The sequence below is a fragment of the Hippopotamus amphibius genome, chromosome 8, assembly GCF_030028045.1.
Source record: "Hippopotamus amphibius kiboko isolate mHipAmp2 chromosome 8, mHipAmp2.hap2, whole genome shotgun sequence".
Classification (NCBI taxonomy): Eukaryota; Metazoa; Chordata; class Mammalia; order Artiodactyla; family Hippopotamidae; genus Hippopotamus; species Hippopotamus amphibius.
The window spans coordinates 7,691,122-7,705,616 of NC_080193.1; the positions used below are offsets into that span (position 1 = coordinate 7,691,122).

Sequence of the window (14,495 nt, forward strand, 5' to 3'; positions counted from 1 at the left end):
CACTTTGCCAGTCTCCCTCCTGGAGTTGAGGAAGCTGACACCCTTGTCCAAGGCCACACAGCTTTGAATCCCAGGTCTGTAAGAGCTACTCAGCTCCTGCTCTTAACTGAAGAGCAATCGCCCAGTGTATGCGTGCAGACAGCCAAGCCACAAACCTCAGACACCTGAGCCATCATTTTAATCCTTGTTCCTCAGGCCGGGACCTCCCAGCTTTATTCTTCAGTGGAATCTGGGCAATTCCTTCCTGGAAGCCCTGCTCACTTCCTGTGAAGCACCTACAGCTCCTTGGTCCTCGAGGACCAGTCACTCTCAGGGCCTCTACTAACATCTATCCATCCCCACCAGACTGAAGGCGCCTCTCACAGCCAAGAACACGTCTTGTTTGTCCCTTTAGACCCACAGCAAAGGCCAGACCAAAAGTTCTCTCAGACGATGCCTGGTGAATCCAACAGAAGAGCGGTCTGTAAATGACAGCCCTGGACCAAACCTAACCTACACATCTTTATAAGTACAGTTTTATTGGAACACAGCCACCCCCACTCATTTGCATTTCGTCCATGACTGCTTTTGCTCCACAACGGCAGAGTTGTCGCGACAGAGACCACACTGTCTGAAAAGCCTGAAATATTTACTATCTGGCCTTTTAAAGAAAAATTTGCTGACCTCTCCAGTATATATAAAAAAAAAAAAACAAAACCACCTTTTGTGAATCTGAGAGGCAGAATTTGACCCCAAAGATGTCAACATCCTAATCCCTAATCCCAAGCACCTGTGATTGGGTTTCCTGACCTATTAAAAGGGACCATGCGGACACGGTCAAAGTGAAGGATCCTGGGACAGGGAGATGATCCTGGGACAGGGAGATTATCCTGGACTGTCGGGGTGGGCCCAGTCTAATAACTCCAACCTTTAAGAGCAGAGACCTTCCCCCAGATCTGCTCTGAGGCACATGTGGCTATGGCAGAAGAGTCAGAGGTGCACCATTTCTGGCTTTGAGGATGGACGGGGCCACAAGCTGAGGAATGTGGGAATGCTCTAGAAACTGGAATAGGCCAGGAAGTAGATTTCCCTCCAGAGTCTGCAGAAGGAATGCAGCTCTGCTGAGCAGGGAGATTCAGACTGGACTTCTAATGAACAGAACTGTAAGATAATAAGCCATGAAATTTGAGCTAATTTGTTATGGCAGCAATAGAAAACCCCTGCAAGAGAAAAAAAGTATCTTTGTGAGTGACCCTAAATCTTCTTGAGGATCTATATAAATGTTTTTTGATACAGCTTTTTAACAAACTATTTAAAAATACTTAAAAAGTAACTGAAATGGCTGGTGTGACTAGAACCAGCTCTATTCCCGCTGGTGGTCTGAGTCTCTTCTAAGGCTCTGTGAGCTGGGGCTGCAGAAGGAATGCCAGACTGTGAGCGAAGGCAACTGAATCCTCGTGGCCCCAGCGTGGCCTTGGCCTCCTCTCCTCCCTGTTCGGGGTGTCAGGTGTCCGCATCTGTGAAATCAGGCGTTTGGACCAACATGCTGAGGCCCTGTCTAGCTTCGATGCTTAAAAATTCTGTGCAATGGAGAGGATGCACTTAGGCCCTAGAGCAGGAGTCCTGGGCCTTTTATGAGCATCTTTTATGAGGACCACAGAACTTCCATTTCCCCAAATGCACAAATACAGACTCACATTTTAGTGCAATACCTCAGGGTTCATGGTATAATCTCTAGAACTCACGCATGGACACCCCTCCCTTGACCTCCTAGTTCACAGACCCCAGTTAATGACACTGGTTCCAGCTGACCAAAGAAGCTAGAATGTAGTAGGCGAGGGCCCTGGGAAGTGGAGGGAGGGGTTTGAGGGACCAGGGCTACAGCTTCTGAAATGTACATGGAAAGAAAAAAAAATGAAGAGTCTTGTGGCCCAAGCTGTAGAGTTCAAAATGGTGTGGAGTTCCCCTTAAAAACAGAGAGGGTGGGACTTCCCTGGTAGTCCAGTGTGTAAGACTCCACGCTCCCAATGCAGGTGGCCTGGGTTCAATCCCTGACCAGGGAACTAGATCCCTCATGCTGCAACTATGAGTTCAAATGCAGCAACTAAGAGTTCGAATGCCACAACAAAGATCCCATGTGCCACAACTAAGATCCAGCACAGTCAAAATAAAACAAAACAAAATAAAATAAAATAAAGTCGTTAAAAAAAAAAAAAGCCAGAAACTGTGAGTTGTACCTGGAGCAAGGTTTCTTGTGCCACAAGCAGGGAGTAAGGGCAAACACAGGCCGCAGTGGAGGTGGGACTCGAGGCTCGATAATAGAGAGGGAGGGGCTTCAGGCCCATTTCCCACCCCAGGAGTCCATGACTTTGATTACAAGAGGCTGTGCCCAGAGATCCTGGTGGGTGCCTGGCAACCTAATGTCTCCATAATCCTAAGGCAACTGCCCTTGAACTCTGCAGGAGACAAGGTCTGGGCAGCCAGGCGTACTTCCTCGCCCACTTCATTGGACTGAACAACGATCTTTAACAGAACCCAGCACAGGAACATCTTCAGAGCACAACACAACTAACCAAGGTGCAGCTGGTGTTAATCGGTCTGGCACAACTGGACATCTCAAAGTGAATGAGGCTCGAGTCTGGGGGGGAAGGGCCCTTTCAGAAGGGGGCAAATTTAAACACTGAGTCCACCCATGGGGAACCTTCCTCCCTCATTCCAATCAAAGGATGGCTGCACTCCATCCTAAGCTAGAATTTTCTACAGGGGTTTGCTTTGGTAAAAAAAGAGTTTAAAACCCACTGACCCTTCCACCACATGAAGAAAGAGTCTCTGGACCTCAAGCTCCATGAGGCAGAGCCATGTTTGCCTATTCCTGACCGTACCTCCCGCCCTAACACGGGAGGTACTCACTGATGGTGTCGATGATGGTGTTAACCTGTTGGGTGGGCAGGCAGAGGCCCAGGAAGGGCAGGTGACCTGTCCGCGGTCCTGATCTCCTTGGCAGCACAGCCAGGACTGGAACGTGATATGTGGTCCCTGGGTTTTCCCTCATCTCCTGACATGTGGTCAGTGGTTCTTTCTCTTGCCTTGGTGCATGTGACTTTTAAAGAGGAACGGGGGCCAGGCACTTGTGGGCAGGGGGGTTTCTGGTGAGCAAGAGAAGTAATTAAATGTCTTCTGTCGCATTCATCTCGGGGGAGGCTTCACCAGACAACTCCAGTCTGAATGCAAACGTTGCCTGGGAAGTAACACACGAATGCACTAGCCCCACATCACAGTGACAGACACAAGTTCACCAGAATGACAGGCCAGTAACTTGGCAGAGAACAAAGACCTTGACAAGAGAAAGGGGAAAGACGGGGTATGTTTGACATGACAGTAGAGCTTGGTCACTGAAAGTGTGGATGATGCGGTCAACCTGGAAATAAAATCTCGGCCCCATCACTTACTGTGTGAGCTGGGGCCAGTTTATTGACTTCTCTAAGCTGCAGTCTCCTCATCTGTAAACTAGGGGTGACAATGGTTACCAACCTCAGGAGTTGTTGTGAGAACTATGTATGTAAGACAGGTAGGCTGCATACCTTGGCACAAAGTAAGTCCTAAGGAAAGAGTACCTACTAGCACAATGATCATTATGTCCTGTAATGCCAGAGTGGATAAAGCAGTTTGGAGCCCTCATTCCCCAAGAACCCCACTAGCTGAGTATCCAGGCCTTCCAAGCTAGAAAGATGCTTAGAAAGACAGGTGTCTTCTGTGGCACCATTTAAGCCTGCTATCCTGCACTAGGGCCCTGTGATGTAATTCGGAATGTCTTAAAATAATGGAGAAATGCTTTAAGCTATTCCTTCTAAGTGAAATTAGAAGGTAGGAGAGTTGTGGGAAAAGAGATGCGGGCAGGGACTTCCCTCGTGGTGCAGTGGTTAAGAATCTGCCTGCCAATGCAGGGGACGTGGGTTTCATCCCTGGTCTGGGAAGATTCCACATGCCTTGGAGCAACTAAGCCCATGCACCACAACTACTAAGCCTGCGTGCCACAACTACTGAAGTGTGCCTTAGAGCCCGTGCTCTGCAACAAGAGAAGCCACTGCAATGAGAAGCCTGCGCACCACAACGAAGAGTGGCCCCTGCCTGCCACAACTAGAGAAAGCCCGCGCGCACCAACAGCAACAAAGACCCAACGCAGCCAAAAATAAATTAATTTTCAAAAATTACAATAAAAAACAACAACAAGAAAAAGACATGTGGGCAGTCCCAGAGCCTGTCCTACTACATAGCAGGAACTCTTACATTCTGGCCAGAGCCTGGGCCCATGAATAAATTAACTCCGAATTATGCCCTCAGTGGCCGCTGCCATCTTTGGTTAGACCCAGATCTTTCTACTTATTCTACCGCAGCCTTGTTTTAGACAAGTTTTAAAAGGATATATGTTGGAAAATACACAACTTACACGCAACGCAGCAATGGAGGACTCCTTTCCAGAACTTTCATCTCAGATGGGGCCAGCTGGTGTGGCTATACTCTTGGCTGACTCAGGCATCAGGGGTCATCCTCCGACCTCTCCACACTCCCCGGCACCCCACCCTGAACTCCCAGCCGAGGTGATGACAGAGCAGCCACAGACCCTGGGCCAGGAATAGATGGGGCTGTCAGCTGATGCATCCCTCCCTCCATGAGTAATGAGCCTGCTCCAGGCCTGGGGCAATGGCTTCAAGCATTTCTCCATTAATCTAAGGAGGCTGACGCCACAGTCTAAGTTACGACGCAAGGGCCCCGGCGCAGGCGAGCTCGCGTTTAAAAGCTACCGCACCGGCCTCCTGGCTTTCTGAGCACGTAGCCACGTTTCCAGCCTGGAAGGCCCGTTACACGCGGATCTAATTCCCAACATGGGGAAATGTGACTTTTCATAATTTGAACAAGTCTCTCAAAGAACCTCACCTCCAGCAGAAGCACTGCTCTGCCTCCCTCTCTCTCTCCCCCAGGGTAGGTCTGAATCCTAATTGAGAGCTCAGTTTGGAGACGACCTCGCACCAATCCCTCAGGCTCCGATCGGAACCTCTTTCCCCAGGTGATGAGGCAATTAAGAGGGGAGTGCAGGGCGGAACTGCCACGCTGGGGAAGAGCTCGGGCTGGCACCAGGGCAGGAGCTGGGGCCCTGCTCTGGACGCGGCTCTGCAACCCAGCGACGCACATATTTCTTTTTCTCATTGGTAATCAACCTAACTGCACTGCAGCCAGACAACACGGTTTGAACGATACTGAGTCTCTGAAATTGAGACTTGAGAAGTGTTGAGACTTCTTTGTGGCGACGCTTCCCCAGTCTTCCCCCACTCCTATGCTATTATTGAAACCTACACGCTGTGGAAGTTTCAAATCTAAGTTACAAGACAGCGAGACAGGACCAAGGCCTACTGAGAGTTAGGAGATGCTTCCCGAGGACCACCCTGGGCTCAGGGCTGGCTTCACAGGCTTACAGCCGGTGCCCAGAGGGGCTTGTGCTTAGTGTGACTGCCTTGAAATTCCGAATCTATTCTGGACAAGAAGCCCCGCGTTCTCACTCCACGGTGGACCCACAGGTTATGCTGTAATCCTGCCTGGGGTCTGGGGCGCTTCACGGGGATACAGTAGGCTTCCACGGGCCACTTCAGAAGGGGAAGAAAGGTGGGAGAGAGGGAAGGGGCAAGAGGAGGAGAGGAGAGGAGGAGAGCAGCTCTTTCACACTGATTTCACTTGGGCACACCGGTCAAGGGTCACTTCCTAGAACATTCCTTGTCTGCCCTGACTCACTTTTCTCCAGAGCTCCTGCATCTGGCTCCTTCTTTTAACTTCAGTTCAATTCTTCCTCTCAGAGAGGCCATGTCTACCTCCTCTGCTATTCATTAGACCCCCTGTTCTCTGTCTTCATAACTCCTATTATATTCTAGTGTTCTATTCCTCAGTCTGTCCACTGTATTCATGGGCAGGGACACACACACACACTCACCGGTCGGAATGTGGGTTGCATGAAGGCAGAGACCGTACCTGTGCTCTCCCCCGGCTCTACTCCTCAGGAATGTAACTTCCGCCTGACCTCGGGCAAGTTATTCAGTCTCCCTGTATCCGTAAGATGGAGAGACATGATAACACGAAGCAAGTGGAATAAGTGTCTGAGTGTGGGACAGCTCGGTGTCTGGCACGGAGCGGGCAGAATCCATCCCAGGAATGAATGAAGGAAACTGATGATGGCTGAGCCCCCATCAGGTGCAAGGTACTGAGCCAGGGTCAGATTTTGTCACTCACTTCTTATCATCAACCCATCTTACAGACGAAGACTGAGGCCCAGAGAGGTTGAAGAGCTCGCGGCCAGTCATGCAGAAACGACCTGCTGGATCCCCCACTGGAAGTCAGGCTGCGTGCAATGCAGTGTCCGCGCCCTCCCCAAGCGGCCCCCCTTTCCAGGGGCAATGCGTCGCCTGGCCTGGTACAAGATGCACCTCTTCATACTTGGGGTTATACGATCATTTCACCCCTCACACAACCCTGAAATGCAAGGGAGGGCCCCTCCAGCGTCAGGAAGCATGAGTCAGGTACTGGGTGTACACTGGCAGCTCGGACGAGGAAAAGGCACCAGACATCCTGCCGAGAGGAAGATGTAAAGCCCCAGAGACAAAAGATCATGAAAACGCAGACAGAAAGCTAGGGTTCAGATCGGATCCCCAGAGGCCCGGGGCCTGGAGCTCAGAAGAGCTGCATGGGGACAAGGCGGGGAGCACAACCCTCGTCACCTGGAGCAAAGACACATAAAATACCTCCTATTAGGAGGAGGGTGCGGCAGGGTCCCTCTAAGGCCTGCGGGGATCCCCTATAGGCAGAGACAACAGCTGACCTCACCTCCAGGACCTCAGGCCCCAGGCGAGAACCTGCTCCTGCTTCTCATCACACCTCCTGCCCAGCCTGTCCCTCCACCTCCAAGCATGAGCTCTCTGCCTCTCTCCAATCTTGTTATTTTTAGAACTTTCACTGTTTATTAGAAAAACGATCTATGGCTATGCAAGCAAACACGGTTTAAAATGTTGTTCATTGGTTAAAAAAAAAAAAAAAAAAACAAATCCAGAATACTACTATATACGGGCATTTGTTCCCATTATAATTAATGCAAAAGCTCTAGCATTTCTATTAATGGAGAGTCCAGCCCAAGCGCTGCGCGGGTAATATCGACGCCGGGGGTTTGTAATTATAGACGTTAGTTCTGCCGTGACACTGATAAAACTGGAGGAGGGGTGGCGGGGGGCTCCTGAGCGTGGTCCTGAGCTGGGGAGCAGCTGCGCTGTCACCACTCGCCATTTCACCGGCGGTTTGGCAGCTGTGCAAATTAGCAGCGTGTGTTGAAACCCTTAGAATGTTTGCGTGGGAGCCATTTTTCCACAAACTGAGGATTTTTGAGATAAAGCCCTTCACTTAGAGGCCAGAACGTGGAGCGTCCACCGGGTCTGTGTCACTCTCATGCTGAGAATAAACGTCTTCGTGGGAAAGTCGGAGGCTACTCATGTCCAGGAGGGAATGTGCGCACGGTCTAAGATCAGAGGTACTGAGTACATGACTTGAAGAGCAAGATCTCCCAGAGAGGACGCTAGTACAGCTCAGGATGTGCAGGTTCATTGCAGAAATCTGAGAAAATCTAAACAAGCTTGAAAAAAAATGAAAATTTAGGTCCCCAGCAATGCCTTCCCAGCATACTGGAACGTTGGTGTGTCTCCTTCCAGTCTTCTTTCTAGACCGGGCATGGTCAGCCTGGTTCTTCCACTGGCTGAACCACAGCCCACATGCAACTCCCTCTCCTCTCCACTGCCTGCTCACCCACACAGCCCACCAGGCGGCAGCTGGCCCTGCCCGCACCCTAGCAAGAGGTGGCTGACTGGCCCCGGGAAGGAACCACAACTGACGGGTAAGTCAGAGCATCCTGTCCCTCACCTTCTCATTTTCTACACAAAGAAAATGTCTCTCCCTATCACCCAGGCTTTGCTACAGAGGCTGAGATGGAGGCAGAAACGCCATAGCAAGAGGGGCAGCTGTGATTTCCAGAGAAATAACGTGTCAAGGTTACAAAGGAAGCTCAGGCCATCTACAGGGGCTGACAGCCAGAGGCCTCCAGTTCCTCCCAGCAGAGCAGCCCGCTCGTGGCCTGTGGCCTTGAGACTTGCGAGGAGATAGCGGGAGGCGGTCTGTCTGTCTTCTGATGGAGGAGAGAAGCCCTGATGTTGAATTTGAGGGGTCCTGCCCAACACAGCCATCTCATCTCGCATCCTTGACCAGTTGCAGCCTTTGTAAAATAACATTCATGGTTCTGTACAAACACGGCCCACCCTCCTGCAGCACTTACACACCCCAGACGCTGGCCACCTATGACTCACTCCCGTCACTCACAACCTAGGAAGCAGGGGGTGGGTGGAGTACACAGAACGTCCCATCTGTAGGTCAGAAGGGGTCAACTCTTGGCAATTTCATGTGGTTTGTCCAATAGTGTTCTGTCCACTTTACAGATGAGGGAATTAGGCCCAGACTGGATGCATGAACTGCCCAAGATCACACACTGGCGGCCACTCTGCAGCCACTCCTCCAGACTGTCTCCCCAAAGGCTCAGCGAGCTGCACTCTGGGGGTTTGGCGGTAACACAGAGACGTCACCACCCACCGGGAGCAACCTGCCTCTGCTCGCCTGAGCCCCCAGCCCCAGACCTGAGCGGGCAGCGCCGTCGACTAGAGACTGCAGAGCTCCCAAGGGTGCCGCCCACCTGCTGCGCCCAGCCCCGCCCGGCCCCTCGTAAGTTACCTCTCCGTGTCACTGTCGCTGGATGCCACCTCTTCCAAGGCTGCCTGCAGGTCAGCGATCCGCCGGATGGACGTCTCCAGGTCTGTCTGGAGGGTCTGTCTTACTGCAGCGAGCTCCTCCACGTACTTCTCCTGGAGGCAGAGACCACAGGACACGTTGGCCTTGGGCAGGACCCCCCCACACACACCCACCAGAGTTCTGGGGAGGAGGCTGGTGTTCACCGGGACCCTGTGATGGGGTGGGTACCCACGAGGAGCTCTATGGACAGGCCTGTGAACCCTCAGATGCTCAGGATTTTACGGAGGAGGAAATGGATGCTTGGGGGCTCCAAGGCATGGCCCCGCACAGGGCTCACTCCCCCACACCGGGGTGCTGAACCCAGTCTGTCCGACCCCAAGCGGGACACCCTGGATGGATGGGCAGGTGTGTGAATCAGTGAATGTTTCCCGGGAGAGTCGCGGAGGCTGGTTCTGGAGGCGGAGTCTCCGTCCCAGGGATGGATGTGGAGCGGGAGGCTGCAGGGAGGGCAGAACAAGAACGGGTCTCTCTCAGCTCTGTCACCTAGACCCCCCCAAACCTTCTGTCCTCAAAGGCAGCAAAAGGCAAAGATGGAAACCCCAGCAGGGCTCCCTGAAGAGCCGCCAGCACCGCCGGCGCTTACTGAGACCTTTCCGGGCCCAGCACCGTGCTCAGCATCTCACGCGCCTGGCCTTGCTCCCTCCTCACGGCCTGGCATGTGGCTCTTTATTCCTGTTCACAGGTGAACATTTATTACATTTCACAGGTGAGGAAACGAGGCTGGGGGAGTGAAAGCTTGAACTGGGGCTCGAGCTGGAACCCGACTCTCCTCTCCCTGCGCATCTCGTTCCTTCCTGTCCTGACCAGATTTTGCCCAGACTCTCTGGAAAATCTCTGACTTCCATCTGTAACGTGTTCCACACACTGCTCTCCTTTAACACAACGACTGCAGACCGAGGGCGAGTCTGCCCTCCAGGGGACATCGGGCGACGTCTAGAGGCATCGCTGGTCGTCACGCTTGGGAGTCTGATGGCACGCAGCAGAGTAGAGGCCAAGGGCTCTGCCCACCATCCCACGACACACGGGGCAGCCCCCACCACAAAGGGCTCCTCCACACGAACGTCAACGGCGCCCAGCCTCAGAAACCCTGGGTTACACCCAGAAACCTACCTGCTGGGAATTAATCCTTTGGGGGATAAATGAAAAGGCAGAGCAAGGCTCTGTACCCGAGGACGCCGGGGGCGGTGCTGCTGATGACACAAGAGGCTGAGAGCCGCCCCGTCCCCCAGCAACTGGGACTGGTTAGGGAAATCACAGCTCGTTACTTTGATGCTATCAGGCAGACGTCAACATTAGAAGTAAGGACGGTGGCCGCGTGGAACACGTCTGTGCAATGGCGTTAGGCAAGCAGAAGAGAAGAGAGAATGTCATGCCCGAGTCTACATGCAGATAGCACACGTGCAGTTGGGAAAACACTTGGAGAGCTGAGGATATTTATGGATGGGAACAAAGGTGGGTTAGGGATAGGATTTTTCTTTTGAGCTGCTCTAATTATGTCAAGTTTCTTTTTTGACTGTTGTCTTAAGACACGTATATACCAACTGGTAAGAGTGTGAAGGGGTGAAAACATAAGGATTGAGGGTCAAGGTAAATACAATTCCCAGCTCCCCATGCAACCCGCTAGCTGCGGGGCCGTGAACAGTTCACAGCCCCTCTCTGCGCCTGGGATCTTTTTTTTTTTTTTTTTTATTTAGTAGATGAGGAAACTGAGGCCAGCGAAGTCATTCAGGCCAGCAAGGAGCAGAACCCCAGTCTGCCCTGCTCCCAGGCCAGTCATCTTTCTGGGGCTCTGTCTGCCTTCCCCAGTGAAAGCCGGAAGAGACCAGGGCTGCCCCCTTTGCACAGACACGCTCAGCTCTGCACAGCAGACCAGTCTGTCCATTCACGTTATTGCAACTCTGTGCCTTTCCACTGATTATGAGTCTTTTCCAATTTGAGACAGAGAGTGAGCAGAGACTGAGAAAGCCGAAGGGCCAAACCCAGCTGATGAAGGAAAGGGCAGCGTGCAGAGGTGGGAGGGTGCGGAGGGGCTGGTATTACTCTGTGTTTGACTGAAACTGCCAGCTGTGAAATCCCCATCTTGGTGCTGACAAGGTGAGAGACGGTCTGAGGCGGGGCCCCCAGGCAGGAGGCCGGTGGACGGTCACAGGAAACCACACACACCTTGGGATAGCGAGGGGGGTGCTCGCCCAGGACGCGAGCTTGTCAGCTCATAAAGGCACCTAGGAGAACGGCTGGGCGCACAGTCCCAGGAGATTACAGGAGCACTGCCCGAGCACCGCTGCTTCCTAGTGGGCCAGGACAACAGGCAAAGGGACGAGGCACCTGGGTATTTGTAAGACACAGAGATGCTACCTGTGTCCACATCTGGGCCATTCCAGGCACGTGGTGAATGTTCTTTTTAGAGACGAGGAAACTGAGCACCAGAGCAGTGAAAAGACCTGCCCGAGGTCACGCGGCCGGGAGACCACGGAGCTGGGCAGCCAAGTCTCGGGTCCTCGGCTGAGGCCCTCATGCCACATGAGCCAGCAGAGGAGAGAAGAGCCCAGATGTCCCCTCCCAGTTGTGCTCTGGTGACTTTGGCCCATGTCAACGTCACAAGGAGGGAGCAACAAGGTCCTACAGTCTCGACCCACGTGGAGCCTCCTGGTGGACAGAGGACCGGGATGGGGCGGGTGCTGGGTCTCAGGGACGGCTGGCTCTGGACCGGGACCAAGCAGGTGAGCAGAGGACACAGGGACCTGAGGTGCATCAGAATCATAATGTCATGAAAGTGAACGCAGGCTCTGGAGCCAGGATGCCTGGGTTCAAATCCCAGCTCCAACATTCACTGGCTGTGTGACCTTCAGCAAATTGCTCAAGCTCTCTGACCTGCACAGGTTAAATGGGGGCAGTAGTAGCCCCCTTCATGGGGCTGTTGTGAGGATCGAATGAGTGTGGCAGAGGAAAGGCTTGGCCAGCGGTGGCGTTACAATCTTTTAACTCTCGGAGGAGAGAGAGTAAGGACCAATTGGGTGGGTGTCCCCACATCAGCGAGGAGGTTTGCCAAGGTCACACAGAGAATGAGGAGGCTGGAATGCAGGACTCAATGCTTGTCCACCATCTGCAGAGGAAGGACAGGGGTGGAGAGCAGGGGCGGCTTAGAGGGTGAGTTAACTGGACAGAGCGAGGAGAGCTGAGAGCAAGGAAACCGCCGGCAGACAGGTGAGGCCCGTGGTTCCAGGGACCTGCCGCTGCCCCCCAAGCTCCACCGGGCCCGCGGCGCCCCACCCTCCATCTGCCTGGGGACATGCATCAGGCGCAGTGGGAACCTCCCAGGGAGACGGATGTGGGAAATCCAGAGCCTGTGCAATCAGCAATCAGCAACCCTTTCCTGCTTCAGCTCCAAAACCAGACAGTCTGCTGATTGCGGAGACCAAGTCAGTAGGCGAGGTGGATGCGGCGCCCCCACCGGGCTCCCAGGGGCAGACCAGACAAGGCCCCCAGCCAGAGACGGCTGCAGAGACACGGAGGGGGCGGCACCAGGGGAAGGGGGCACGGGGGAGGCCCCCCTCTCGGGCCTTCCTCCACCTCCGTGACCAGCAATGCTCAGGATCGGGGCATGACTGCTATGCAAATGGGGCTGTGTTTTGAGGCCAAGTAAGCTGGGTCTTCTCTGTTTTTCTCTCTCTTTGGGGACTTGGAGCAGGAAGGAGTTTGGGGGAAAATTAGGGTACAGAACTATTTAGACAGTAAGACGTACACAACAGACACCCACTAATAAACATACCATAGGTCCATGTTACCTATAGCTACAATGTAGAGATGTATACATTGTAATCAACACACAATGTACTAACATAGATTATACATTCATTATGTATATTCCCACACCATTCATTCAAGAAGCATTTACTGGGCATGAAATACGTGCCAGCACCGACCTAGGCACAGGCCGTATAGATAAAATCCTCACTTCCGTGAGCGTCATTCTTTCAGGGTCCTCATCTGTCTGTATTGCTGGTGTCTAGAACACAGCAGACACTCAATGTGTCTTGGGACTGCGTGAATGGTGTTCCTGCATGAACTGTAAGGGGTGAATGAAGGAGGGACAGGGTATTACACTCGCTAAGGCACAGCTGACGCGCACCACGCACACAGACATCAGCACGAGACTACGCGGTATGTGCACACGCTGCCCCCCCGCCCCCTGCGTTGCACAGGCGACTCATCAACCCTTGTTAAACCCCCAAAATGCTCCCCCTGGAACAGGCCATGTGGAGTTGCCCGTGTGGGGAGCAGTTCATACGATAATTAGCAGCTGCAATTAAAATCATCTCCTCTTGTGATGTTCAATTAGAGGCTAATATTTAAAAGCGTTGTCTGGTTTCTCTGCCCAGGGCATCTCAGTCTTCAGAGGACCTTCTGTCTGCAGACACACAGGACACTCATATGTCACTTTCTGCAGCTCTGGAGGTTGCCTCTCTAACCTCTGGAGGTGTCCTGCAAGGCCTCCCAAAGTTAATTTCACCTAGTCTATATTATAGATCAGACTGTCTCAAAACACCTGCAAAACCTGATGAAAATTCATTTGTTATTCTTTTCTGATGCGCTAAAGACAGAAACTTCATGTTACAGAGCCTGGTGTTAAAAAAAAACTATACACACATGCATATGCTGTGTAAATATGCATAAATGTAAGCTTATATACTGTATACATGTCATATAGAGAAATGTAAATGTATAAATATAAGTATACGTAAATATTGATACGTGACTGCGTGCACGTGTATTTACAGACACACACACAAATGTTCCCAGTCTGACACACAGCACATACTTAACAAGCATTTGTGAATAATTAATAAATGAACAGATTTACTTCTATTTCTCACGTTAGCAAGCATGCCACTAAATGTCTGAAAAACCTCATCCCACATAATCTTTATAAGAACCCTCCGAGTCACATACAATACAAACACATAAAAAGCAATGGGAGATGGGGCTTCCCTGGTGGCGCAGCGGTTAAGAATCCACCTGCCAATGCAGCGGACACGGGTTTGAGCCCTGGTCTGGGAAGATCCCACAGGCTGCGGAGCAACGAAGCCCGAGCGCCACAACTACTGAGCCTGCACTCTAGAGCCCGCGAGCCACAACTATTGAGCCCATGTGCTGCAACTACTGAAGCCTGCACGCCTAGAGCCTGTGCCCTGCAACAGGAGAAGCCACTGCACTGAAAAGCCTGCACACTGTAATGAAGAGTAGCCCCTGCTCGCCACAACTAGAGAAAGCCCGCACGCAGCAATGAAGATCCAACGCAGCCGAGAAAAAAAAAAAAGTAACGGAAGAATATTACAACAAAGTCATAGCAGTTATCATCTCTGTGGAGCAAGATATCTGGTGATATTTTCCCCCTTTTTACACTTCTCCTGATATTCTGCAAAGAATGTGATTTACTTTTATTATCAGAAAATTAAAAATGCAGGACTTCATTTCTCTCTGCGCTGCAGTGAACACCCCCTGCTCCACCTGCTCAGTGCCTCTCACGGCAGCCTCATTACCCCATTTTACAGATGTGCAGGCTGAGCTTCAGGAAGGTTAAGTTGCTTGCCCAGGGACATGCAGGCAAGACATGACAGGCCAGAGTGGACCCA

General features: G+C 52.2%; 1 protein-coding gene across 1 annotated transcript in view; it reads right to left on the reverse strand.

Moving 5' to 3' along the window:
* The window catches only part of MYO18B (myosin XVIIIB), a 220,234-nt gene that overhangs the window by 24,425 nt on the left and 181,314 nt on the right, over nucleotides 1-14,495 (reverse strand). Inside the window, exon 39 of the mRNA XM_057746688.1 lies at nucleotides 8,785-8,915. Coding sequence (XP_057602671.1) covers nucleotides 8,785-8,915 — 131 coding nt within the window. The remainder of the gene's footprint in view (nucleotides 1-8,784; nucleotides 8,916-14,495) is intronic.